Source organism: Myotis daubentonii, chromosome 4, assembly GCF_963259705.1.
Source record: "Myotis daubentonii chromosome 4, mMyoDau2.1, whole genome shotgun sequence".
Lineage (NCBI taxonomy): Eukaryota > Metazoa > Chordata > Mammalia > Chiroptera > Vespertilionidae > Myotis > Myotis daubentonii.
In genome coordinates, this window is record NC_081843.1 from 67,335,919 (window position 1) to 67,361,083 (window position 25,165).

Consider the following 25,165-nt stretch of genomic DNA (forward strand, 5'->3'; position numbering starts at 1 on the left):
GTCAGTTCAGAGCTTTTTAGTTGAATGTGTAATGCCTGCTTCTTTAAGAAGCAAGTGCACACAACAGCACCCGGAGTACAGTGGGTTTCTCTGATCATTGTTTGCTGACTATGTTTTAAATGAACTAAGTCATTGGGCGCAGTGCATAGGGCAGCCGCTCCCCAAACACTGCAGGGCCTGGAGCAGCAGCGCCATGACTATCCCACTCCACGATGGGAGGATGTTTATGAAATACTCTCACAACTTGATACATACACAGTATCCATTCCAGCCAAAGCTCCTGCTCTTGTGTGGCGTTCCTGCTTTGTAAAGAGTATTCAGGGTAAGAGCAGACGCTGATCTTCCTAAAGCTCTGAGAGACAAGCATAAAAATGATTTATGATCAGAGAAAAGGAAACTAGTTTTCTAAGTTGATGTCTTTCTTTTTTTTTCTTGGCTTTTGTGTGAACATGACATTTACGCAGCTAACAGAAATAATTCCTGCATGTGCTCTTGACACATCAGCCCTCTGAAGTGAGGATAGTGCTGGCTGTGCAAGAAAGGCTTATTATTTGGGTTTTAAGAAAAAGGGATGAGTGTTTTTGGGATTTTCACAAAAGGATTTAAAATCTCTGCTATACAGTGGGCAAGTACAGAAGAAGAAAGGTGATGAAAATATACATTCTTGAGGACTAAGACTGCAGACATGGGAAGAAATTAAATGGTTGGAAGCTTTTAATCTGATGGTGGTTCTCTGGAAGATGAATTTTACCTAAATAACAATAGTATAAATTTTATGGCTTCATATAATCGAAAAAAAAAAAAAAGGCCAGTGATCTAGTTGTTTTGTGTTTTTTTTACTAACAAGAAATAATTAATGAGAGACCAGTTTTAACCATTATATACATAAGGCACTTTCTAGTTGATAACATAATGCCTAAGACCAGAAATGAGTGCTCCATGTGGCATTCTTTTTCATTTATATTCCCTCCCGTAATGAAATAGAATCTGTTCCGTACACCTATTTCATTAGAATTTTTGAAGCACCTGTCACCTCTCATCATCAGTTTATATGGATTTCGCGTTTTCCCGATGAACAAATGTAGTAGCGCAGGGTCCATATGGCCACATGTCTGGGAGGGGAGAATCCACGGGGTTTTTGGATTACCTGCCTGGAATCCTTTTCCCTTTCATTGTTTGGAGTATGTCACCTTCTGTCAATCTCATTACTTCTCTAAGAAGCGACTGTTCTCAGCTCACTGCATGACAATCGCTGCCTTGTGAAAACATCCCAGAAGCCTCTGCAGTCAATTGATCGACCCCAAAAGTGTCAGTCTCCCATGGAAAGCTGACTGCGGTCGGTGCACAAGCTCGCTCAGGATTTACAGAGTTCTCTGAGAAAAGAGTTTCTTTCGATACATAGCAAGAAAGCCAGTGCTTTCCGGAGATCTCTTGGCTTCTCCTGACATCCAGAATAAATCTTTCCAAAACATAAGCAGCTGAGAGACACTTATGTAAATCCAGGACTTCTAGCCCCTGTAAAAGAATAATGATTTAAGTGCCTATGTTACCTGACCAGTCATATTTGTAAAAGATCAAAGAAGCTATCAAAGGCCAGCAGCACAGATTTTGATTTTACTAGAAAAAGGACTGAATGAATAATGCTCATTTACCCATTTAGTAACCCCTTTAGTTTATATTAACTATTTATTGCTATGATAAAGAGAGACTGAGCTGAATCTAACGGTAACTCCTTTGTCATTAAACAGCTGTAGATTTTTAATATGATAAAGATAAGATGGCTCTTGTACTTCCACATTCACACTATGGTATTCAAGTTTGTGCCATCACTTCCATGTTCAGAGCTTTACAGTTCCACCGAAATCGTTTGTTCTTGGCAGAAGTGTGTTTGTTCTACAAGCTCCCAGCTGAGGATAATGTTTCTGAACAAGTTTTTCAGTGTTCTGGTTGTGTGATTATGCGAATTTGGAACTCAGTATTAATTTGCTTTTGGAGTTTGTGTTTGCATATCTCAAAATGCTCTTTTTAAAAATAACACAATTTAACTTAGAACAACTCTGTAATGTAAAAGGTAGAGAAATTTCATTACTTAAGTACTGGTGATACTCATTATAAGGAAATGTAGTCAGATACAAGCATTATTTGGGGGGAGAAAATGAGCCAGTTTCCCCCCTTACCCCATCACTACCTTTTTCTTTGTGGGACTTTGAACCACCTAATTCATTTGCCTAATAGTTTACATAGTTCTTCAATTAGCTATTGATCAAATTGCTTTTTTTTTACCAGTAACCTGATATGTTTTATTGACCCATAAGTATACCCTCTCTGTCTAAACTTGGACATCTAAGAAGTATCAATATTTTAACCCTATTTCATACTTAAAATGTCTCCACAGCCTAATTTTTAACATTTTCTACCTAATTTATTTCAGTGTGCAGTCTACTGCTGTAGATGCATATGAATGGAGAGCCCTGTTCTGCATCTGACACTTCACAGATGTGGGGGAGCTGGGGTACGAGGCCTGGACCATCGTGCTTGGTCAGGCTGGGTTGAGACCCGGCATAGGTTTCCCTAAAGTCCTCATGGAAGACTTGTGAGAGATAATGAGTTAATATTTGTGGAGAGCTTTCAATAACATGTAATTGATGCTTGAATTCTTGTAAGCCAAACATAGTATCTACCCCCCCAAAAGCTTCGTAAGAACATTTAGCACACATGTATGTGCCAGATGGATTGTAATGACAGTCGATAGGCCTCTCCTAACCCTAGCGTTCTGCTGTCAAAAATCCGTACATCAAAACAACGATAATTTTTTGTGATCAGATTTATTGGATAAGAGATTCAGATGCACATTGAAAAATCTGTCTGAATAAGACTTTAAATTAAAGGTTTATATATGAATATTCTTAACATGCCTTATAGAAATATAGGTGAAGTTTGTAAAATAGCATTGATCTTACATATGTTTCTGTACATAAGTGAATTTTTATGAGAAATATGTGGAGGATGACACAAGAGCCTCAGGAATTATTGTTAAAAGCTCAAGGATATCTGGAGATAAAAGCAGAAACATGGGATAATACAGCAAACAGTTATCCCTGGAAAAATGCTCTTGTGGTTGAGATAATGGTAGCTAAAGAGTTTAAAATTAAGAAAATTAAGTTAGCTAAGAAAATTATTATTCTAATGTATTGTGAACTCTCTAGGAATACTTATTCTGGGTGAAAATGATGGCTCTAGATTCATGATAGGGGGACAGGTGGCCCCACCAATTATAAATTCCCCAAGATTGTAAATGTATATTTTATCATCTTGTGTCAAAATACTCATTTTAATATTCAAACATTTTACCACATAATAAGCTGTAACCATATGTTTATTTGTTATATTATACTACTATAACATTAATAAATATTTACAGAGCCACGGTGTATCATAGATATATTAGAAATGGTCGCTTTCTTAGTATGATTTTAAGTGAAAATCTTCATTGCCCTGGAAACTAATTTTAAGTAACGTTACATTTGTTACACACTGGTAAGAGCCAGGGAGCTTAAATTTTTTGAGTCTGACACCCCCTTTCAAAGTCGTGTTGTTTTATTTATTTCCCCCAATTGCATGAATTAAAGATGGAGTGTTATCTCAGTTTTGAATTCCTTAGCTTGATGCCGCAGTGTTTGCTTTATTTGTATGTGAATTCTCTCTTTAATAAAGATGAGCGCTGCTGAACTTTCCATTAATGAGAGACACTTAGGTACACAGCTCTTTGTAACAATTTTGGTAGTACCAGGAAAATTCAGAAATGTTGCTTGTCTATTCATAATTAATATGTCAAGCTGTGTGATTAATCAGAAGTTTTATGATCTCTAAAAACATAACATTGTCTATGAAAATCAGATCATATACCATCAAGTTGACAACCATCAGTTACAGAGAGAGAGAGAGAGAGAAGAGAGAGGAGATCCCAGGACTCCTGACTCCTATTTGCTGTTACAGTGTTCATTAGTATTTATCCTCGGTGACAGCTGAGACCAGCCAGGACCTACATTCAGGAGACAGGAGGCCCAAGATAAGGCACTGACTTGCCACTTTCATGTGTCAGGAGACAGGCTCAGAGCGACCCGCCCCAGCTGGAACCCAGAGGAGCGTGTGCCAGTTTGGGAGTTATTGACTTGGTTACCTACTGTCAGTGCTCCCAGCCTTCCTGACTCAATTCCTGATAATGAAGCCCTAACCTCAGCCGTGTTGACGTTTCTTTCAGCCTCTGTGTAGGCAGAAAACTTCTCAGTATTATCAGTTTCGATACAGATTTTCACGACTATGGAACTCTAAGCAGACTGAACAGAGGTGATCCTCCTTATGGTCCCAGGGTCCGAACATGCTTAATGGGTGCTCTATCAGGCAGTAGCCTGGTTCTTTTACTACCTTCTGCCGCCAAGCAGAAGGGGTGGCAGGAGATGGTGGGTGCCAACCATCTCGTTAAAGTAAGGATCTGTTTCCAACATTTCTGCTTTTGCCATGGTCGCAGATTCTGAAATCATTGTGTAATGTCCTAACTTCTAATTCTTCTGTGGGAAAATAGAGTGTTGTAATTTCCCACCTTCCTTGTATTCTTCTGTAATTGTCTCTCACGGGATGTTTGGGGCATGTCTGAATTCTACATCATGAAACTTCAGCCCCCATAACTGTCTTTGTCCACTGACTGCATTCGGTTGCAAAGGAATCTTTCCCTTTTATTTTTTCAACTAGTAATGAGTGTGTTATTGAAATGACTTCCCCCGCCCCCCCATGCTTTCCTTACCCTAATGTCATGTAGCAGAGGTAATAACAACCTGGAAATCTGGACAGCGTGAAGTTCTATAACCGCCCTGCATGTCTCTGACAGCCTTTGTCTAGGACTGAACTTTCCGCATTGTGTGTTTCAGACGTTGAGAAAGAAGGGCCTTAATGGCTGTGACAGCCCAGACCCCGATGCGGACGATTCCGTAGGTCACAGCCCTGAGTCTGAGGACAAGTACAGGAAAATTAACGAAGATATTGATCTAATGATCAGCAGACAAAGATTGTGTGTAAGTACTCACAACGCCTTTCATTTTTTTTACTCTCGGTATTTCTCTGAACCTGGCAGGCCTTGAACAAGAAGGAAAACAAAGGCTGTGAAAGCCCCGACCCCGACTCCTCTTATGCACTCACCCCACGCACTGAAGAAAAATACAAAAAAATTAATGAAGAATTTGATAATATGATCAAGAGCCATAAAATTCCTGTAAGTACCCAAGGTAGATGGCTGGTCTGCTGATAACTGCTGCAGTAACATACCTTAACCCTCTCAGTGATGGCTTTGTCTAAGACGCATTGGAAAGTCAAACCAATAAAATAGCCATCTCATCCCACGGCAGTTCGATTAGAAAGCAGACCCTAGTTAAAGGGCTGCTTAAACTATGGAATCTAAAAAAACGTGCCATCGAGTTCACTCAGAGATAGGAAATTCACAGGAGGAAGAGAAAGAAAGATCTATGCAACACGCCCTGACTTTACACAATCTCTTAAATGCACAGTGCACTCGGAAAACACCAGAACCTCCTTCTCAACAAGTTTAAGGACTTGCTGTAAAATACATACACATATATATGTACTGAGACCGGACACAGGAGGGGAGCTGTCGTCCTCTCGTGTACACTGGTGATCATCACCCAAATAAAAGCTCATTTCTGAATAAAGCTTCGGCCCCTCCCCCCCAACACACGACACCCAGCAACAGCACTGAAGGGTTAAAGCTAATGCTCGCTGCAGGGAAACAGACTGCATGAAAACCTAATGGTAAGATGTCAACGTGTGTGTGCTGGGGTGATGTTCAAGCTTCATCAAAATATCCGCTTTGCCTACACCAACATTTCCCATGCTTTAACAATTGGCTCAGTTTTGTCTTAACCAAGTCAAAAATTTTCTAACAGTCCATCATATGCCTTGCCAGTTATTTGAGAGAAATAACTCTGCATGTATTATTTTGTTTGCCCACAGAAAGAGGGGGGGGGATGTACGTACCTTTTATTATATTCTGTCATCAGTCAAGTGGTGTTAATGGTGTGACATAAAGTGATGCAACTCAAGGCTCACATACTTTCTGAATAACCAGTGTTAGTATCGGAACCCTCCTTGTATGCAAGCTCCTCATTAGGTAATTCATTCCTTTCTCAAGAAAAAAAAAAAAAAAAAGCACACTTTGGTAAGTCAGCCCAACATCCTCACCCTGGGCATTGAGGGAGACTGCAGTAAAAATATGCCTCCGTGGTTACAAGTGCAGATATTTGGGGATAAGAGCTCCACCACTGCACTCACCAGGTGAATGGATGCTTTACACGTAGTAGGTGCCCAACTAGCCTGTGTCGAATTAAATTAAACACTTTAAAACTTATTTAGAAAATGTGTGCATCTTAAACTTTCTGTCTTCATAAATACATGTCTGCTTCCTTTGTTAAGTGAAACAATGTCAGCAGTGGAGCTTTTGTTGAATTGCAGTGATTAACACACTGTATTCCGAAGGAAAGCTAAGTGCTGTAAATTCTTAAAGGTTTCATAAACCGAGCACTACATGCAGAACATCCACCGTGGGCACTTTATCAAATGAAATCGTTCCTATCAGACGCTGCAATGCCTGCTGGGTATGGCCAGAATTCTTAAACGATAAAATATCCACTGGGGTTTTTGTCTTGCCCAGAAGCAGGAAAGAAACAGCTCCTGGGGGCCAGTTTTTTTATTTCTTGCGGCCCGGGTTTCTCTGGCTCTACAATGCTAGTTTAGCTGCTGGGCACAAAGGTGTGTGAATGTAAGGTTTTTAAGGCGGAGCACGTCAAGTGTCTCAGAGAGAAGGAATCCCCTGCACAGCTGGGAAAAGGGCAGCATCTGTAAGACTGCTGATCACGCTCCAGGGCGGAGATCCGAAATGTGTCTGTAGCTCTAACCCCAAGGCTTCTGGGAGGATGCCCGTATTTGCACATTGGATCACTTCTCCCCATGCTTTAGGGGGAAAGAGGTGTGACACATGCCTAGATTCCCTCACAGTATTTCACCCTGTCATGTAAAGAGTTCAAAATCAGGATACATGATTTCTTAAGAGGTGCAGTGGTGTGTGGTGGGGGATGAAAACCACATGAGAGTTTATGGGCAGGGCTGTGAGAGGGAGCCGCACAGCCCCGCGCTGTGCCTCCAAGCCTCCCTTTCTTCAGTAAGTGCTTCAGTCTCCAGGATGAAAAGCCCAGTTTTCGCACATCGCTTTCGGTTGCTGGAAGTAAATTTTGTTGAAAGTTTCCACAGCTGCTAAAACATTTACAGCGGGGCAAGGACACTCTGCCCTTTGTGTGAGAGAATGTCTCCGCCTCTTTAAAAACATTACAAGACTGTGTTTCTATTTCAAAGACCCAGTTCGAAGAGTTTCCCTTGTAAAATAGAAAATTTAATATTGCAATCACCTGTGGGTCCGATGTAATTTATGCCCGTATTCCTCAACGACGTGCAATAACTCACGGAGGACTCGGAATCTTGTTGAGCGGCATTTCCTCCTGCAGGGTTTGCCCCGGTTCACGCCAGGCTGCAGGGCAAGAGAAAACAGCTACGTTTGAGGAACCAGGAATTGGGAAATGGGCTGAAGGAAGGAGGGGCGGGTGCTAGATTGGTTGAGAGGGAACAGGAAGGAAGTGGGAATGGAGAGTTTCTATTTTCTTCAAATAAGGGACAGTGAAGCGAGAGAAACAGTTCTGCCACTAGGTCAGGGGAGGGGTTAAAAGGAAAAGCACTTAAGATTTATTTACATGCAGAGGAGGAATACTTGAAGGAAGGAAAAGGTTGAACATACAGGTACAATGGAGGTAAAATGGCAAAGCTCAAGGAAGGGAAGGAGGATGGGAGTGGAACAGGACAGAGCTGCGGGTGGGCCCAGGGGGAGTTAAGGTGGTAGGAAGGTAGAGGAAGCTCAGAGGGTGACCATCTACTGACCTGTATTTTGTATGTTGAGTGTAGCTTCTACAGATTTTGAGGTAGGGGAGCAGGTGCTTGAAAGAGGACTGAGAATGAAGGTGTGGACACTGTGAGGAGTTGGGGTCAGAGAGGAAATGAGCAAGTATGTGCTGGAGTTGTCAGGCAGCGTTGAGGAAATTTGGAGACCGGCAATTGGTAGTCACTAGTCATCAGAGTTTTGTGATTCTCTTTCTCTGCTGGTTTTCATCAGACTGGTAATGGTTGATCAAAAGTTAAGGGTGTCATCAGGGGCCCCAAAAAAGGGATTCGGTTCAGTCACTCACACTGAATAAAAGAGGGCTTATTAACTAAAAATATTTTATTACAAATATTTGATTTGACTTTTTATTGGACTTTTCCTTGTGGTAAGTTTGGGAAAATAGTGGCTTTTGGATAAGAGTTCAGATACCTTTCTGACCACGATGACTCACTTCAGTAACCATGATCAATTTGTTCAGGGGTGAAAACTAAAAGCCTTTTAGCTGTTATGCCTGTATCTCCTAAAGCCAGGGCCAGCGTCATTGGCGTATGACCTGTGCAATTACACAGGGCACTGCTCTTAGAGGGCCACGCTTGGTAAAACGCTGTGCCATCACCTCCTTGAAATTCTTAATAAATTTTAACAAGGGTCCCCACATTTTCATTTTGCCTTGGCCCTGCAAATTATATAGCTAGGCCTGCCTACCACCTTTTTTTAAATACCCCAAATTCCCTCTTCCTTGCTGTCCTGGGAGCTCTAAAATTTTGAGGCTGGCCTGAGATCTCTGCAAGTTTGGAGTCTTTAACTACTTTTTGGCTTTCACTTTTTAAACAAATTTTTTTAATTTAGATGCTTTTAACTTCTCAAATTTTGAAAAGTTGAGAAGAAAAAGAATAGCAGCAATATCTCATAAACATGCATACATTATTATAGCCTTTGCTTTCCCTAAAATATTTAGATCCGGTTGGTCTCTTTAGGGATGCACTCACTTCAGGTCCAGGGAGGCTAAAAGATGTGCCTGGTTACATGTCTATTTGTTGCACAACCTGGACTGCAACTGAGATTTCTGATATTAAGGCTGATGTTCTTTCTGATTCCCTGAGACACCTTCTCCGTGTGGCCATTTTTAAGCTTATAATTTGATTTCAAAATTACTTAGCCAGTTCCTGATACAGATAAGGAAAATGCAAAGGCTGTTAGCATATTTTACAACTTGTAAATTTTTGAAGTATGCTCTGGTGTCAGAATTATACCTGACTGCTATTTAGTCAGTCACAGGAGAATTTTTCTAATAACATCAAATTGTTTATAGTCCAGAATGCTAGAAACTGAGTAATTCTTGAGCATGATGGTTGAGTAAGGGAGGAGTAGAGAGAGACATGTAATGAATTGCTTATTAGGGTGCTTCAGAATTTATTAAATAATTATTAATAATCCCCTTTATATTGGATATGCATATAATCACTCAGGGGAAGGGGAGAGAATTAAGCTTTGCTCTCTACTGAGATACAATCAACATTCTGTAAAATATTCAAGGGGATAGCCAACCTTTAGGTGTTCAGTAATAAACACTTGTAATTAGTAATAGTAAATATAAATTTAAAATTCTGTACCCAAATGATAGCTTTAAAATATCAAATCTGAGAAAATATGGACAAGGGGAGCCTTTAAGGTTTCTCTTTTCCTAAGACCTCAGTCACTGACTGGCAGTTGGTGAGCGCACACTTACTCCAACATGGTACTCACCGCATCCCATTTAGTTCATTATTTTTGTGGTTCAAAATAATAAGCTACTAGCATCCAGCTCTCACTTCACAGTATGATTTCTGATTGCAACATTCTCTTTCTATCAAAAAAAATTCATTTTTGTTGCACAGTGATTTAGTAGCAAAAGCAACAGGCTCAGCCACTTACTAGTTTGATGACATTGGGCCGCTTAATCTCACCTATTTTACAAGGGAAGAATTATAAAGAATGTTGAAAGGGCTGTATCATATCATGTCTGTAGATTATACAGTACAGTGCCTGCTCAGTAAGTAACACACAAAAGGAGAAAAAAGGGGGGAAAAGGAGACATACGTAATACTCTTTATAATACTTTAGGCAATAAAACAATTAAAAAAAATTTAAAAAAGAAGAAAAAAGTAACACACAGTAAATGCTAAGCTTATTCTTTGTAGGAGTACAGTATCTTCCTAAAGATTCTCCTTTGAAGAGAAATATTCAGTTCTCATAATAAAAAGTAGACTAGGCTCTGCATTACTTAGAGCAAAAGAGCTTTAACACCTTCCTGAAATGAGACCTTACTTAGCCAGCATCAGAGCTGATTTCATAGTAGAAGGGAAACACAAGCAAAGAAAAGTGATCAGGAGATGGCCACCTCTGCCAACCTGGCGCCCAGCAAAGGGAAACGCCCTGTCCTCCCTCCTGCCACTCTGTACTGCTTGCTGGTACCACCGCTGGCCATGCTGAAGCCAGGGGGCAAGGTGAGCCTGGTGGACACAGTCTGGGGGGTCAGCGTCTGGCCCAGAGCAGTGAAGAGGGTGGACAGTGAATCTGGAGGGGCAAATGGAGAAGCCGTCGCAGTTACTTGTCTGTGTTTTCTCAGGTATACTAGAGTAATTTTTATTTGGTCTTTTTAAAAAGGCAGACAATATTTTACTTACTCTACGGACATTTATTTCCCAGCATTTGTCATTTAAAAAGTCTCTGGAAATTTGGGGATATACTCACTCTTCGATATCTTATCAAACATTTATTTATATTCCATTATGTCATGGTGTCTGTCTAAAATTATTTTTGTACCTTGTTTACAACAGATAAAGCCTAATAAAGAATGACTGTGTTAATATAGCACTTGGACATTTTTATTTCCCTCTAAAACAATGAAGAAACAAAGACATGTGAAAGAAAAGAGTTATATAACATTTACTCTGGTCAATATCAACAAATCCAGGTCATGGAAGGAGAGAGACACAGGGAAAATAAAGAGTGAGAAATAAAAGGAGGACAAGCATAAATAGAGAATAGTGATGCAGTCATCACCAGGGTAAACATAGAACTACTGCCGAGAGAGGCGTGTGTTGCAGGCCAGCCAGTCAGCCAGCAAAAGAAGACTGATGTTAGGATTACAGAGGGGTGAAAAAATGGGTTTTTTTTAAAAAAAAAAAGAACAAAAAACTTTGAACCACACTCATTTATGCATTTAAAGTTGCCCAATAGCTTATTTGAAAACACCTGAGGGAATGTTCTATTTAAACTCCATCTCCAATATACATATTAGATACACACACATCCATTTTATCCTAAGAAGGCTGTGTGCTCTGACACCACTAGCCCTCCGGCAATATATTCAAACAGTATTTTCATTTGTAATGTTAAAAATGGGGAAAGAAGAGGGGGGAGTCGCAACTGTGATTATCTAGTTAGGGCAAGCAGAAAAATAAGCATGACTTTGCTTAAATTGCCAAAATAATATCAGAAAAATCAATAGTTGGGACCTGATTACTCTAATTAAATAGCCACACAGCTTCGGCTCTCTAAATATTTGCCAACTGTCTCATTTGAGATGCAGGCCTTGCCAGTTTTCAGTGTTAGTCTATCAGTGCAACATATACTCTGAACTACCATTTTAAAGTATGGATTATTAAATGATATATGCTCTGTTGAATCTAGTATCTTAAAATGTCTATTATCTTCACAGTTACTTTCAAAAGACAGTCTTTTTAAAAATAATAATTAAAGTATATGTGCTGCTCACAAGCCTGGAGATGATTTTATATCATTAAGCTTTTGCATAAATATGCTTCAATAAGCAATTAAGCCGAAGGCTCCGGCTTGCATTTCAATCTTCCTTTTTCTCTGTGAAGTCATCACAATCATGTACCTTTGATTTTACAGTCATTTCTGCCACCAGATTCAGAGATCACAAATGAACAATTATTACCTAATAGAATGGAATTCAAAGACAGTGGAATCTAATGAAATGGGGCTTTGTTTTAAACAAAAGTGAAGCGTTTTCTAATAGTTGCATAGAAGGAGTTCTAAGCACATTAAAGAAATCAATTTATGATGTGAACATCTTGAGAGCTCTTCTTAATGGTCTTCTAGACACCAAGCAGTCTGGAATTTGAAATTTGTCTTGGAAAGTAAAGGCTGTCTGAACTTGAGAGCTTCTGTTTCTATTCTTTCTTTTTTTGTAACCCCTTTTATTTTCTGCTCATATAGGCTGTTCCACCTCCCAACTTTGAGATGCCAGTCTCCATCCCAGTGTCCAGCCATAACAGTTTGGTATACAGCAACCCTGTCAGCTCACTGGGAAACCCCAACCTTTTGCCACTGGCCCACCCTTCTCTGCAGAGGAATAGTATGTCTCCTGGTGTAACACATCGACCTCCGAGTGCAGGTAACACAGGTATGTCCTCAGAAGAACACAATGTGAACAAGTCATTGGAAGGAGCCACTCTGGGCAGAAAGGCCATTTTATCTGCAAGTTTTCCATGTGTTGCATCCCTTCACTGCTAGGTCTTCAGCATGATAAAGCCTAACCCCACAGGCATATCTTTAGAAATCTTTTATAATCTTGCACTTGAGCTATTCAGCCTCTGTATCACCGATCTCCTCATGTGGCTATATTTTGGCCACATGTTTTCTCACACAGAATGTGCTCTTCTCGTCTACTAGTAAGATGCCATTTTCTCTCCTCACTAGATAGCACTTCTTCTGTGAAACCTTCCCCTGTGTTCTCGTATGGCATATCCCATGGTCCATTTTTATTTATTTATACAGCAATTTACGTATACCATAGCGGATTTATGGCAAAAAGAAAATGTGGTAGGATAGCATAATGTATAAGAAGTGTGAAATAAAAACAAAACTAAGTCAGAAATGAAGTGAAGAGCACGTCATAAGGACATTACACCTCCCATAAATTTGTGCCTGCACTTCTAAGGAGATCCTTACTGTTGTGCAATGCACAGTGTCCCATAGACAAGAACTTATTACTCAGGAAAACTTCAACCACTCCTATACTCAGACCAAGCAGAACACATTATGTACTAGAATGAGTATGCATCTGTTCTCCCGCTGGATTTAAAGAGATTTGAAGGGAAGAATGTCCTCTTGATTTGCCAGACTCACAGTAGAAATTAAGTAAACGTGTATTGAATATAACTGAACAATTCCTTCATATTTTCAAAAGAAGCACCACATAAATAATTGTATTTATAAATCATGTGCAGCAACCATTATATATTTATATTTTGGGATTTTTTAAAAAGCACTCTATAGGAAAATATTAATACCTCAGGTACAGATAACTGTATTAAAAGCAATTTATTCACAAAAGAATACTTAAATATCTCTCATAATTAAAATTAAACATATATTTAGTAAGTTTAGTACAGAAACTTTATATAGAAAATACAATCAAAATCAGTCCTATAAAAAACCTTGATAAATCTTGAGTCTGAAAGATGTGGATAAAGGACTTTATTATATCATTCTCTCTGCTCAGAAAAATGATTGAAATTTTTCATAAGCATTTTCAATAATCAATACCTTTCTTTCAGAACATACTCAAATGCAGTTGATTTTCCTATTTGATGAACTAGTGCTCATTTATTTTTTAAAATCTCATACTTTATTTATAAAATATTATTCAGTTAGAAATAATAAACATTTTCATAAAATGTAACAAATGTTTTCTTCTAATTCCAAAACCAGAACTAACTAATAATTGTAGAGTGTCACTTAGAAGCAATTATAAAATAATCAGCTGTTATTCTGTGTGTGTTTATTTTTTCATTTTGGCTAAATTTTATTCCTTAAAAACTAACAGTAATTATTATATTTAATATCTTATTGAAACACTCCAACTCTTAATATAAACCTTGACAAATTTCAAATTACTTTCTTAAGTTAGCCATGAATAAGCCTAAGTTTCTAAATTTGTGGCCAGTGAAACCTATTTTACTGTGTCAATAAGTAAAATTCAGGTACTAAATAGGTCATTCACTGTAGGTAGATTCATGAAATGACCAAGATCCTGGACAATTAACACTATACAAAATTAATTTTATAAAATATATTTTTAAAGAATTAAGCATCAAGTGTATGGTTGTTTGAATATACAGTAAACCCTACTGTATTTTTTATTCTGTACTCTCTATAAAACATCCCCTTAGGAAAAACTAGACTTGGAAATAATAAAAAATTCAGAAAACAAGAAAAAACTGTATCTTTTAAATATAATTTTTAATGTAATTTTTCTTTAAAAAAAGATTCTGCAAAATGTCAGTGATTGAATGTGTTTTTAATGTTTGAGCACAGCATGTTGCAATAAAACAAATGTCAGCCATCTGACTTAGGTAATACTTTACAAATTTAGGACTCTTGAGAGAGGACAAAATACTGGGGTTGCTAGGGGCGAAGTGTACTGTTCTGCTGCCTTTAGCCTTGCTCCTTTTGATCTGCCTCTTTCATCCGTAGGTGGTCTGATGGGTGGAGACCTCACATCCGGTGCAGGCACCAGTGCAGGTGAGTGGAGACTTCCATACTGCTGTGTATATCATTGTTCAGGGTTCTTTTACTGGGAGATTTGCAGGAAGTAAGTCTTGAACCCAATAAAGTTGAGAGATCCGTGAGAGGCATGGAAAAATGGCCCCCCAGAATTTCTAAAGCACTTTTCTGAACAGGAGTGACTGGATAATCACTTAGAAGAAGAATGTTTATTAACTAGAAACTTCAACTAGTCAATGTAGAGAATTGAGGGCTCTCATCAAATCAATTTAATTCTAAATACCATGTCTAGACATGAGTGTCTATACCCATCTTTGCCATTGGAGGTGTCTGTTAATCATTTCACATTCAGTGTGACTCACTTCCAACCCAACGAAGTATCAAACTCCTCTACATTTCTAAAAGACAATACAAAAAGAAAAGGAGGGGTGGGGTTATAATCATTTAATAGTAATTTAATAAACTAAAACCATATTTGGTGTTAAAATGAGGTCTTAGAGAATGTAAATATAGTGCAGACCCCAAAAAAGAACTTTAATATATTTAAACTTAACATCATCTTTCACCATGGCCTGTTGTATCATAGTGACATCTCTTCAGAGTTTCATGTTAATTCATATTATTGTGATTATTCAGATATTGATGTCATTTTCGATTCAGAAAACAATATGCTAACTGCAGTTTACTATTGGCATAACAAGTAACCATGGTAATTCCTGCAAGCTGGAACATGCTATACATTTAAAATAGTAGGAGGCAGGCATGAATGACACAAGGTTATGTTTGACATGTCAAAAAATTCAAGTTTATTGAAATATCCATGGACAGCCTAATTAAAATATTTTGCCAGGATCCAGTATAATGGCCTGCTAATTATAAGAAAGAAGATAAAGAACATTGGCATAGGAAAACATTTGTACAGATATATCCATTTGGGGGTAATGTTTCTCACTTCTGATGTTGGCTCTTCCCTAATTCAGTGAGTAATGAAGAAAAAGTATTAGAAGTATACAGTGCATTAGTAAGCGGAATCAATGGCACGCCTTCCTATTTTATCTTTCTTTTAAAAATTGGAATCGAATTAATGAGTAGACTTAATGTACTATTTTGCTGGAAATTGAAATCTGTTCATTTTTCCCCTCAAAAATTACTTTGTGGCTTGTTGCCTCAACATTACAGAACCAGATCCAAGCCAGACCAACGTCTCTTGGATTCAAGTCTCTGGCAAGCACTATGGTCAGCAAGAATGGTGGGGACTATGCATTGGGTTGTCACAAATACCAAGAAAAAATAGTATCAGGAAAATGCTTTGTATGTCATAACAAAGATTCTATCCAGTATCTTGCTGCATCCATTTGCTTGCTCTTATGGGAACAGGCAATAGTGGCAATGAAAGTTATTAGGAGTAGTAAAAAAACACGTGGAGTGGGGGGAATGAGTTACTCAGCTTTGATGGAAGTGGCCTCTTATTACTGCTTAACAGCTAGAATGCATTAGAATCCTATATAGAAGATGAGAAGTGCTTGGTTGTTCAATTATGCTGTCATTGTCAATTGCCTGACAGTCCGCTAAGTTTAATGGCACTCCAGGGACGGAGAAGGTACTCAATCTTGTAAGCATAAAAGTTAGCCACATAGAGGTTATACGTCATTGAACTAAAAAAGTCTTACAAGCTTAGCAAATTCGTCCCTCCTACTTCAGGATGTCTGCCACATGGGCATGAGAACCTTCGATTTCAAAAATAGTCTAAGAAAACAGAAAGGAAAGCGCTCAATTGCTCCACCCTCATGCTAATAAGTTTTGTATTTTTCTGATCGTATCTTGTAGCCATGAGTATATAATTTTCACAGTTTCTATCTAGCTGTGAAGGAATTGCTTCCCCACTTTTTCAAAAATAGGGGAAGAAGCCCTTTCTAACGCTGCCTCCATGGAACACCTGTTGCGGATGCCAATTAGCCTTGTGCTTAGCTGTCATGTCCTGCTCACAGGCACAGCCGTCTTCCCTTCTTTCTCATGCTGAACAGGATCATATGTCGAAGCTGAGTATATCTGTGCTGATGTCAGAGAATCACATAACACCGGGGGCACAAGGCCAGCCAGAATGTCTCTATATTTTCAGAAAAGAAAACTGGGAAAAACAATGGCCAAAATATACCTTCCAAATGTTGAATACTGTCATTGAAACACAAGGTCTCAGATAAAGTGAGAGCCTCTGAGGCCAAGTGGCAAGGCTGCAATTAAGTTCAATAATTTTCAGTCTTTTTTAGTTTTTTTCAAAATCAAATCATCTGAACTTGTAAAAAGGATAGTCTTGAGAAGGAAGTAAATTTAACATTTATTGTGTGCCCATGAATACCAAAAGGCCAAAGAGAGAAACGTTCTCTTTTTCAGCTCAGCTCAATCACAACGTATAGCATCTTTCCCATCCAGTCCCTGAACCATCTCTCTCCCTTGTGCCACCATCCAGCAAGGCACTAAACCTTACAGACTCTGCCTCCAAGGCACTTCCTCAGTCTGCACCTTTCACGTCATTGTTATTGCACTCCCCTGGATCAGGTTTATATCAATACCCAGGCCCCTAGTTCATCTCCCTGCTTCGCATGGCATCCCACACAATTCTCATCATAATTGACTAGTCTTTCTCAAAGCCTTAAACTAATTGTAGGTCATCATTCACCGGCCTGAGATCCAGCAATGGCTTCCCAGCTCTTTCAGAATTAACCAAGAGCCTCTTATCTCTGGCCCAACATGCTTTCCACTTTTACTCCTTCTTACCTTCTGCCACCAAGAACCCTGCACTCCAAGTCTACGATAGCGAACATTTAAATTGCTCTTCCTGGGTGCTTTATGAAAAGTAACTCATATTTATTCTCATAACGGTCCTTTAAAAAAGATACTCTTTTGAGGCCCTTCTATCAGACAATGGGACTGAGGCACAGAGAGGCTAAGTAACTGGCCAAGGTGGAGCCCAGGCAGTCCGTCTTCAGAGCCAGGCTCCTGGCCACCTACGTTGTGCTTCCACTTTCCAAATTGTACTGAGGCTGCTTGCCTTCACATAAGCATTCCTAGCACCCCGGCTTCAGGCTACTGAGCACTCCTGGTCATCCCTCAGGGTTCAGTTCAGCCATTTAGGAAACCCTTTCCTGTCTCTCCCAGAAGGAATTACACACCTCTCCTCTATTCTACCGTGGCAGCCTGTACCTATACTGCTTATCTCATTGCATTGTAATTGTAAAGTCTGGGCACATTTCTCTCTCCTGGACACTCAACACTCAAGGCAAATTGTCTCTTATTCCGTTTGTAATCCCAGCTTGAAGCATAAAAGATCGCATGTGGCAGATACTCAGTAAAAGTTTGTTAGCTGAATAAAGGAAATTTTGATCTTATAGACATAAATTTTTAATAGTGTTGATATAAAAAACAAAAAATAATATTTCAAATAAATTATGTAACTTTAAATAAAAAAAGATATGCCCTTTATTTGTAATTCAAAAAATAATGTGTTCTTCTGATACTGTATACACTGAATAATGGATTAATAACTTGTTTAAATGGCTGAGCACCGTTGGCCAATAAAGTTTTACTAACTTCTCTAACATACTTGATAGAAAACCCATAGAGCTAATATATAGCAGTAAATGAGAAATTTACTGGGTTGGTATCTCAGACCATCACAAATCACCTCTTAAAATAATGAACCTCTTCTTATCTTATCAGTTGAAGCAGTTTCAAAGAAAAAGACAAGTGGAAATAAAGAAGGAACAGGATGGGGTTGTACTCGTGCTATAAGAGAAATATACAGCAAGTCATTATAATACATTAGCAATAGTGACATTTCTAGGTTTCGGTTGACAGTTATTCATCCACTACTTAATCCTTTCTCTCAACAACCAAAATGAAAAGTCACTGCTCTTAAAATTACATTTTGTCATATCTCTGCACATGAAAGCTTTTAACATGCTAATCTTAGTGGTTATTGATGATTGTAAGATCAAGCTCAGTTGAGTTTTCATCATCATTAGATTTAATAGAAATAACCATTAGAACAGCAATGTCTTGTGTTGGATTATTCACTGTCCTATTAGTACCCTTTGTTTTGATTTTGAAAACATGGTTTCTTTGTATTGAGTAGGAAGTACAAGTATACTCAAGGATTTACTGATTTGTGATTGAGACTGGAGGGAGAGAGAGAAATCCTTTAAGAATCTCTGAAGTTTTAAGAGAATTTTACAATCTACATAGCTACTTGACAATAAGGCAAAGGAGATTTATGTATATTGGTTAATAATTTTAATTGGCATTTATTGTAAATTAGATATAATTTTATATAAAAAGAAACTAACAGCTGTTATTTTGATTGTCAATTGTTTACTCTTTTATGCATTTGGTTGTCAAGCATTGTCACTTCCAGAATGCTTAATTTATATCACTGAATACATGGAGACTTGGTGGCAGTGAACGGCTGCAGATAAGTCACTGAGCAGTGAATAAGGAGACCTGGCTTCCAGACTCTGAAAACACTCCATCTAGCAAGACCTTAGACTTAGAACCTTTGCACTTAGTACTTATTTTGGGGATAAAACACTATAGTGTCCATTTATAAATAATGTGTTATGATCATATAATAGAACTTTAATTACATGACTTATTTTGAAATTCATTTGGCATTAAAAAAGAAGTGTTTATCATGTTATAAAATGGAACTAAGTGAGGAGACGAAAAGGCCATACAATGTTTATTATTCTTTACCAGTACCATCGTTTTTCAAGTTTTTGTTTTTGAGAATACTTACCAAAAATTTCTCAGCTGACTCTCTTATTAGCCAAAAGACTTCTCCGAAATTCTTACTCAGTAATTTAAAATATCAGTGAAGTAGTTAAAAATTTAGTCTAGAAGGATTTGCTTTAACAAGTTTGCATTTTTGTTGCCTAACAAAACACAAATTCAGGTTACAATACTAAAGAAAAGGAGAGGGATACCACTTAATTGCTCTAAAATAGAAAACTATTTTTGTTATGATAGAAATATATTTTTATATTACTTTTTGAAGTATTATTAAGCAGCATGTGAAAAAATCTAAATTAATAGTTGAATTCTTGTTTTGAAAGTATTCTGTTAGTTTGATTTGTTCTGGAAAAAAAAAAATCTGACTCATTTGCAGTTTTACCTTGGGAGTTCACCCAAAACACAAATAAAGACCCAACAGCATTGCTTTATTAGTATCTCTGAAATTAAGTAACAAAGGTATTTTTAACACAAACCTAAGTTATCTACATTTATTAAGCGGGAAGAAAAAAAACACCCAGTCTTCTGGTTGGATGATCTACAGCATGTGATATGCAGCCACTGCCAAGAAAATGTGTCCACCTTCCATATTCAAGACCTAAAAAATTACAAATAAAGCAGTACCTTCATACCATTCTCTAGGGGCTGATGTTGAAGTAAGAGAGGCAGCTTAAAGAAAAGACAAATGAAAATGTTACAGGCTAAGTCAGGATACCATAAAGTCTGCTTTCAACCATTTTGGTTTGACTTCATTCTTAAGGCGTTTGATTTCTATAGGGAAAACATTTTTTTAATTATATCTTCCTAGTGTTTTAACAGATTTTAGAGTCCTTTGTAAAACATGATTTCTGATCTCACAAATTGTATCATTTTTATCCCCTACCCTCCTGTTACATTCAGTAAAGCAATGTGAAAATTGATCTCTTCACTCATATTTTATTGCTTTAACCAAGGATATGGCTGAAAATAAAACTTTGATCATTTTTAATATCAATTCAGGCAGGTAATATTTTCTCCTAAATTATTAATTTTACTCAAATTTTCTTTTTCTCTTAGCAGTCTTGTTTTTTTGTACACTATTGGTTTCTCTCTTCCCTGTTTTTGACATCACCATAAGGCTTTATTTGGAGATAATATAGAAAGAAAAGCTCTTCTCAGAATCATCAGTGATTTGAAATTGTACATCAACAGACAGCAGATGCTGAAGGAGATATGTGGTTAAAAAAACCCCTCTTTTAGAAATCAACTTTTTACCTACCAGGGACTTTTCAGGCCTTCAAGGCTGTCGGCCAAGAGTGTAATTTTCTGTTTTTAAATAAAACTTTGCCAGTCACTTGAATTTTACAGTTAGACTTACATAGTATGTTTCATTTGAATTTCAATTCAAAGCCTTATAGTCATGATACAGTCTCATATTTGAAAGATCAAATCAAATATATTTAGTTTAAAGTAAACTAAAGAAAATTATTGTACCAAAACCTTGGATAAACAATTTCAATTTTTAAACTACAGATGTGTCACTGGGAAGATTTATTAAGGGGGGGTGGGGGGCAGGGGGCGGGAAGCACCTAGTCTTCTGGTTGGTTATTATTGCTCCATTTTAATTGTTTTAACCAAACTTAATATTAACTTGTTTTAATCTCCTTTCACAATTTGTTTACCTTAGACTCCACTTACAACCTGCACTAACATAAAGGACTGATTGTGTTGTATTTATAGTGTGTGCGGAAGGGGAACCTTGCTATATTAATGAAGATTGTCATAGTATTAATAGGAAATCCAAATCTGTGGTCCATTTACATATTAAAATACATTCATTTACATGACAATCATGAAAAAGGAACCTTTTGTTTAATATTAAGCAACTCAAAGAAAACTATGAAATCATGGACTAAAAATTTTGCTCAAGCAATAATTTAGGAAAATATTCCAGAAGCAGATATTGAGAATAAGATAATCAAGGAAAATATGTGATATCTGGGTTATTTTAGGGACGACATTATTGCCCTTGGAAAGTCTGTGAATTCCCATTTTGCAGGATTGTTGTGAAACTTAAATGAGATAACCAATGCATCGCACCTAGCAGTGTCTGCTCAGAGCAAGTGCGTGTTAATATATGTTAGCTATTGTTAGCATCACAGTTATTTATATTTATCTTTCCTAAGCAAAAAATAAAGCTTAGTGGGATGCAGTTCCAGTAACATTTCCGTATTGTGCAAGGCTTCACAGAGATGGCTGCTGCGGCCCTGCCCTCAAGGGTGGGAGTGAAGAGCGTCTGTTAATAAAGCCGAGGCAGAGTGGGAGCACCGCGCAGTGCCATGCAACACATTTCACTTTGCACATGATGATCTTCTGATGAGTTTGCAGCAGTGTAACTGTTCAAACCACAAGTAATTATTCATTCTCTTCTGTCACGTTCTCTCTAATTTATACTGTCTCAATATTTTTGTTTATAAAAATGGCTGAAAGAATGAGCGATTGTGTCAATAATGGAGACACCCCCTCATTTTTAGCAAAGAGACAGCCCCAAAATCACAAGAAGTGAACAATTAAGTGAGTCATCAATCTATCATTCATCGTTAAGTGGAATTTTCTGAAGATGGTGAGGCTCAATATCATTTTTATGGTGTCATTAAAAACTATCCCTGCAGTAAATCAGTACTCGAAGCAGAACGATATTTTGAGTGCCCTTTTGCACTGGCAACATCAGATTGTCAATTTCTTCCTTATTTGCAAGTGGAGCCTTTATTCAGAGAGAGAGGGAGAAATATAAGGATTCATTCTAAATCTGAAACACCGGGCTTTTGTCATAATGTGGTGGAAGCAGTCTGTGTTTGGGATTCAAATCAAACAAGTCACAGAAGCTCCTGAACCTCAGTTTCCTCATCTGTCAAAAGTCGGGGTGAGCATGCTTGACCCGCATGACTGGTAGGACACATGAGCAGGTGGCTTGCAGCAGAAACCTACTTTATGATATAGACTCTTGATCTTTGGAGAAACAACTCAGTAATAAGTAAAAATTCTTTACTTCTGCCTCACAATCCAGAGCGTATTGTATGTGCTGAATATTTGAAGGTCAGTGTCTAGTTGGCAGATAGGCTTAATTTCACAAGTGGTATTGAGCAAAAACACACCAAGGATAAGAGGGTAGATTGGGACCCATGGAGGTCTGATTCGGCTTCAGGGCGACGTGGTCACGCAGAAGAGACAAGTTTCTGTGTAGAATGTCTGCTGCCCTCTAACTGTTGTAGCCAAAAATAGTCTTGGCTCTGGTGTATTCTTGGGGTATTTTTCTGAGAATACACCACAGAGGCTCTGAGGTTTCACAGGAGCCTCTTCGTAGTCTAACATTATGCATTATTACATTATTTCCCTAAGAAACCCCCAGATAGAGTGGAGCAATTTTATGTTTAAGAATCTGTAATCAGCAGCCTTTACCAGGATAAGAATCAGAAATCTGCTTTGCAAACCCCCATTCTGCAGGAGGCATATTGAAATTTTCATCATTCCCAGATTTCTGACCTCCAGATGTTTTGTGGCTGCCTTTTCCCTTAGAGCTATCCCATGAAAAAGGTCTCCTTGTCTCTAAAAACAAAAAATAAATAAAAATTAAAAAAATAAACTGTGATTCACAACAGCTGAATAACTTATCGTTCCTAGTGCTTCTTTTCCTGAGTCCTCACCCAGGATATGCTTATTGATTTTTATTTTTGTTAGTGAGAGAAGCAGGGAGAGAAGAGAGAGAGAGAGAGAGAGAGAGAGAGAGAGAGAGAGAGAGAGAGAGAGAGAGAAACATGGATGTGAGAGAGAACCCTCGAAGGGTTGCCTCCTGTTTGAGCCCCAACTGGGGATCAAACTTGGAACCTAGGTATGTACCTTTTGTACTTGTGTATGTGCGCAGGGTGATGCTCCAACCAGCTGAGCCACCCAGCCAGGGCCTAGCTCTTTAACGGGGTTTCAAACATTCAGGGCAAAGTATGTGTATGACTGAAGTTTAGAAGTTCATAATATTTTTCCACTAAAACTAGTGTGTCACTTCCAGTAGAGTAGTGGGTTGTATGAACAAGTCTACTATATAATTTAAAATAATTTTCTGTGAAAGTATGTATGTTTATTTGAGATACAAAATAATTTTTGTGTTTTTTCCAATCTTTATTGTTCCAAGTATTACACATGCCCTCCTTTTCCCTCCGTTAACCTCTTCTAGCCCATGCCCACTCCCCACCGCAGGCCTTCACCACTCTATTGTCTGTCCTGCTAATACAAAGTAACTTACCTTAACACCTTTAAAAAGTCACATGTAAAATTAATTGGTGGTAGTGAGCATTATTATGTATGTGGCATCTCTGGTTTAACAAGACAGTATACTGTGTAAATGTTTTCAAAATTGTTCTAATGGAAAAAAGAAAAAAAAAACAAAAAACACCTGTTTGGTAAAACATTTTGATGAAGTACCAGCAGAAAACCAATACATCAGAGGTTTAACTATATGTTCAGTTTCATCTGACCAGTTTTCCTGTGGAAGTTTGCTTCAAATTCTAAAAATTTAGATACCATTAACAACTTCCTGAACAAATTAAATTTTGTACCCCTATATATAATTAGAAATTGTTTTCCAGATAACAACTAATAGCGGATACTATAAAATACTAGGCATTTCAGTATCATTTTAGTGGTTTGATGGAGGCTTGTATCTTAAATTGGCACTAGGTATGTAAACATCTTTACCCTATATTACAGGAGAGATTATTGACTATGATATTATAAAATTTACTTTTAAAAGCATATTTAATTATCCACTTGAATAGCACATTGAAAGTTCAACAGCTGCTTTGACATTTCATGTAGCTAAACCCAATATTTCCTGTTTATAAATATTTATTTATTCAGAGGGAGAGCAGAAATATGGTTTAGATTTAGAACATCACCATCCTCTGCCTCTTCATACAGGGGTGGGCAAAAATAGGTTTACTGGGCCTTTATGACATTATTTTGAGATAATAAATCTATTGTAATGATCATACCCTGCATGTCTTTTTCCATACGAGCAACTCTAAACCTACTTCTGCCCAGCCCGTGTAAGTTCAGCATCTTCTGAACCAGAACAGCGGTTATGATGGCCACCCTGACCATGTAAGGTCTTTCTCAAGCTTCCACATCACCTCTGGCTCAGGAGAACCTCTGAGTTTCAATGTCCCTGGTCTCACACTTCATCAGCTCCCTCTGTTTCTTTGTATTTCTGCATTGTCGAAGGAGATTTGACACAGATGGGTTTTCAGAATCTCAGAGCGTGACTAACTCTCAAGGAGCCGGGGCAGTGCTGTACTTCAGAGTGTGAACTCTGGACACACTGTTGGGTTTAAGCCACACTCCACCAGTTGGTAGCTGTTTGACGAGGGCAAGTTACTGGACCTCGCTGTTTCTCACTTTTCTCGTTATGTAATCCAAGGATCCTATTAGTACTTCATAGGATTGTTGTTGTGAGGATTTAAAGGTGTTTTGTATTCACATATAATAGCAAACACTTATATAGCAGTTACTAGGTGCCTGGTGCCATTCTGGGTACTTAATGTGTATGTTTTATGTTGTTACTAGTATTGCTAAATAACACTCTATAAAGGGTTTGCTGTTATTAATATTGCATGGTCATGTTGGCGATGGCTGCCTCAGGCGAGTGTGTGGGGGTCTTTAATTCAGATTACTTGGATGCTTCTCTCTCACTGAGGAAATCGGCACTTAGCATTGAGAAAAGCAAGGCTCAGTGTGGCTGAAGGAGCTTTGACTAGAACTTGGATTTATCTACTTTATCTTTTTCTTTTGTTCTTGACTCCCCTCCGCCTGGTAAATCTTCCCATCTCTGCTGCCTCA

General features: G+C 38.1%; 1 protein-coding gene across 11 annotated transcripts in view; it reads left to right on the forward strand.

The window, feature by feature from the left end:
* Positions 1-25,165, forward strand: part of MEF2C (myocyte enhancer factor 2C) — a 158,401-nt gene that overhangs the window by 114,046 nt on the left and 19,190 nt on the right. For 8 of the 11 annotated variants that reach the window (XM_059694132.1, XM_059694131.1, XM_059694135.1 and 5 more), the window contains 3 exons: positions 4,926-5,069; positions 12,221-12,407; positions 14,483-14,530. In XM_059694132.1, coding sequence (XP_059550115.1) covers positions 4,926-5,069; positions 12,221-12,407; positions 14,483-14,530 — 379 coding nt within the window. Of the gene's footprint in view, positions 1-4,925; positions 5,070-5,128; positions 5,267-12,220; positions 12,408-14,482; positions 14,531-25,165 lie in introns of all 11 variants that reach the window. The other 3 variants (XM_059694139.1, XM_059694141.1, XM_059694142.1) reach the window with 2 other exon arrangements.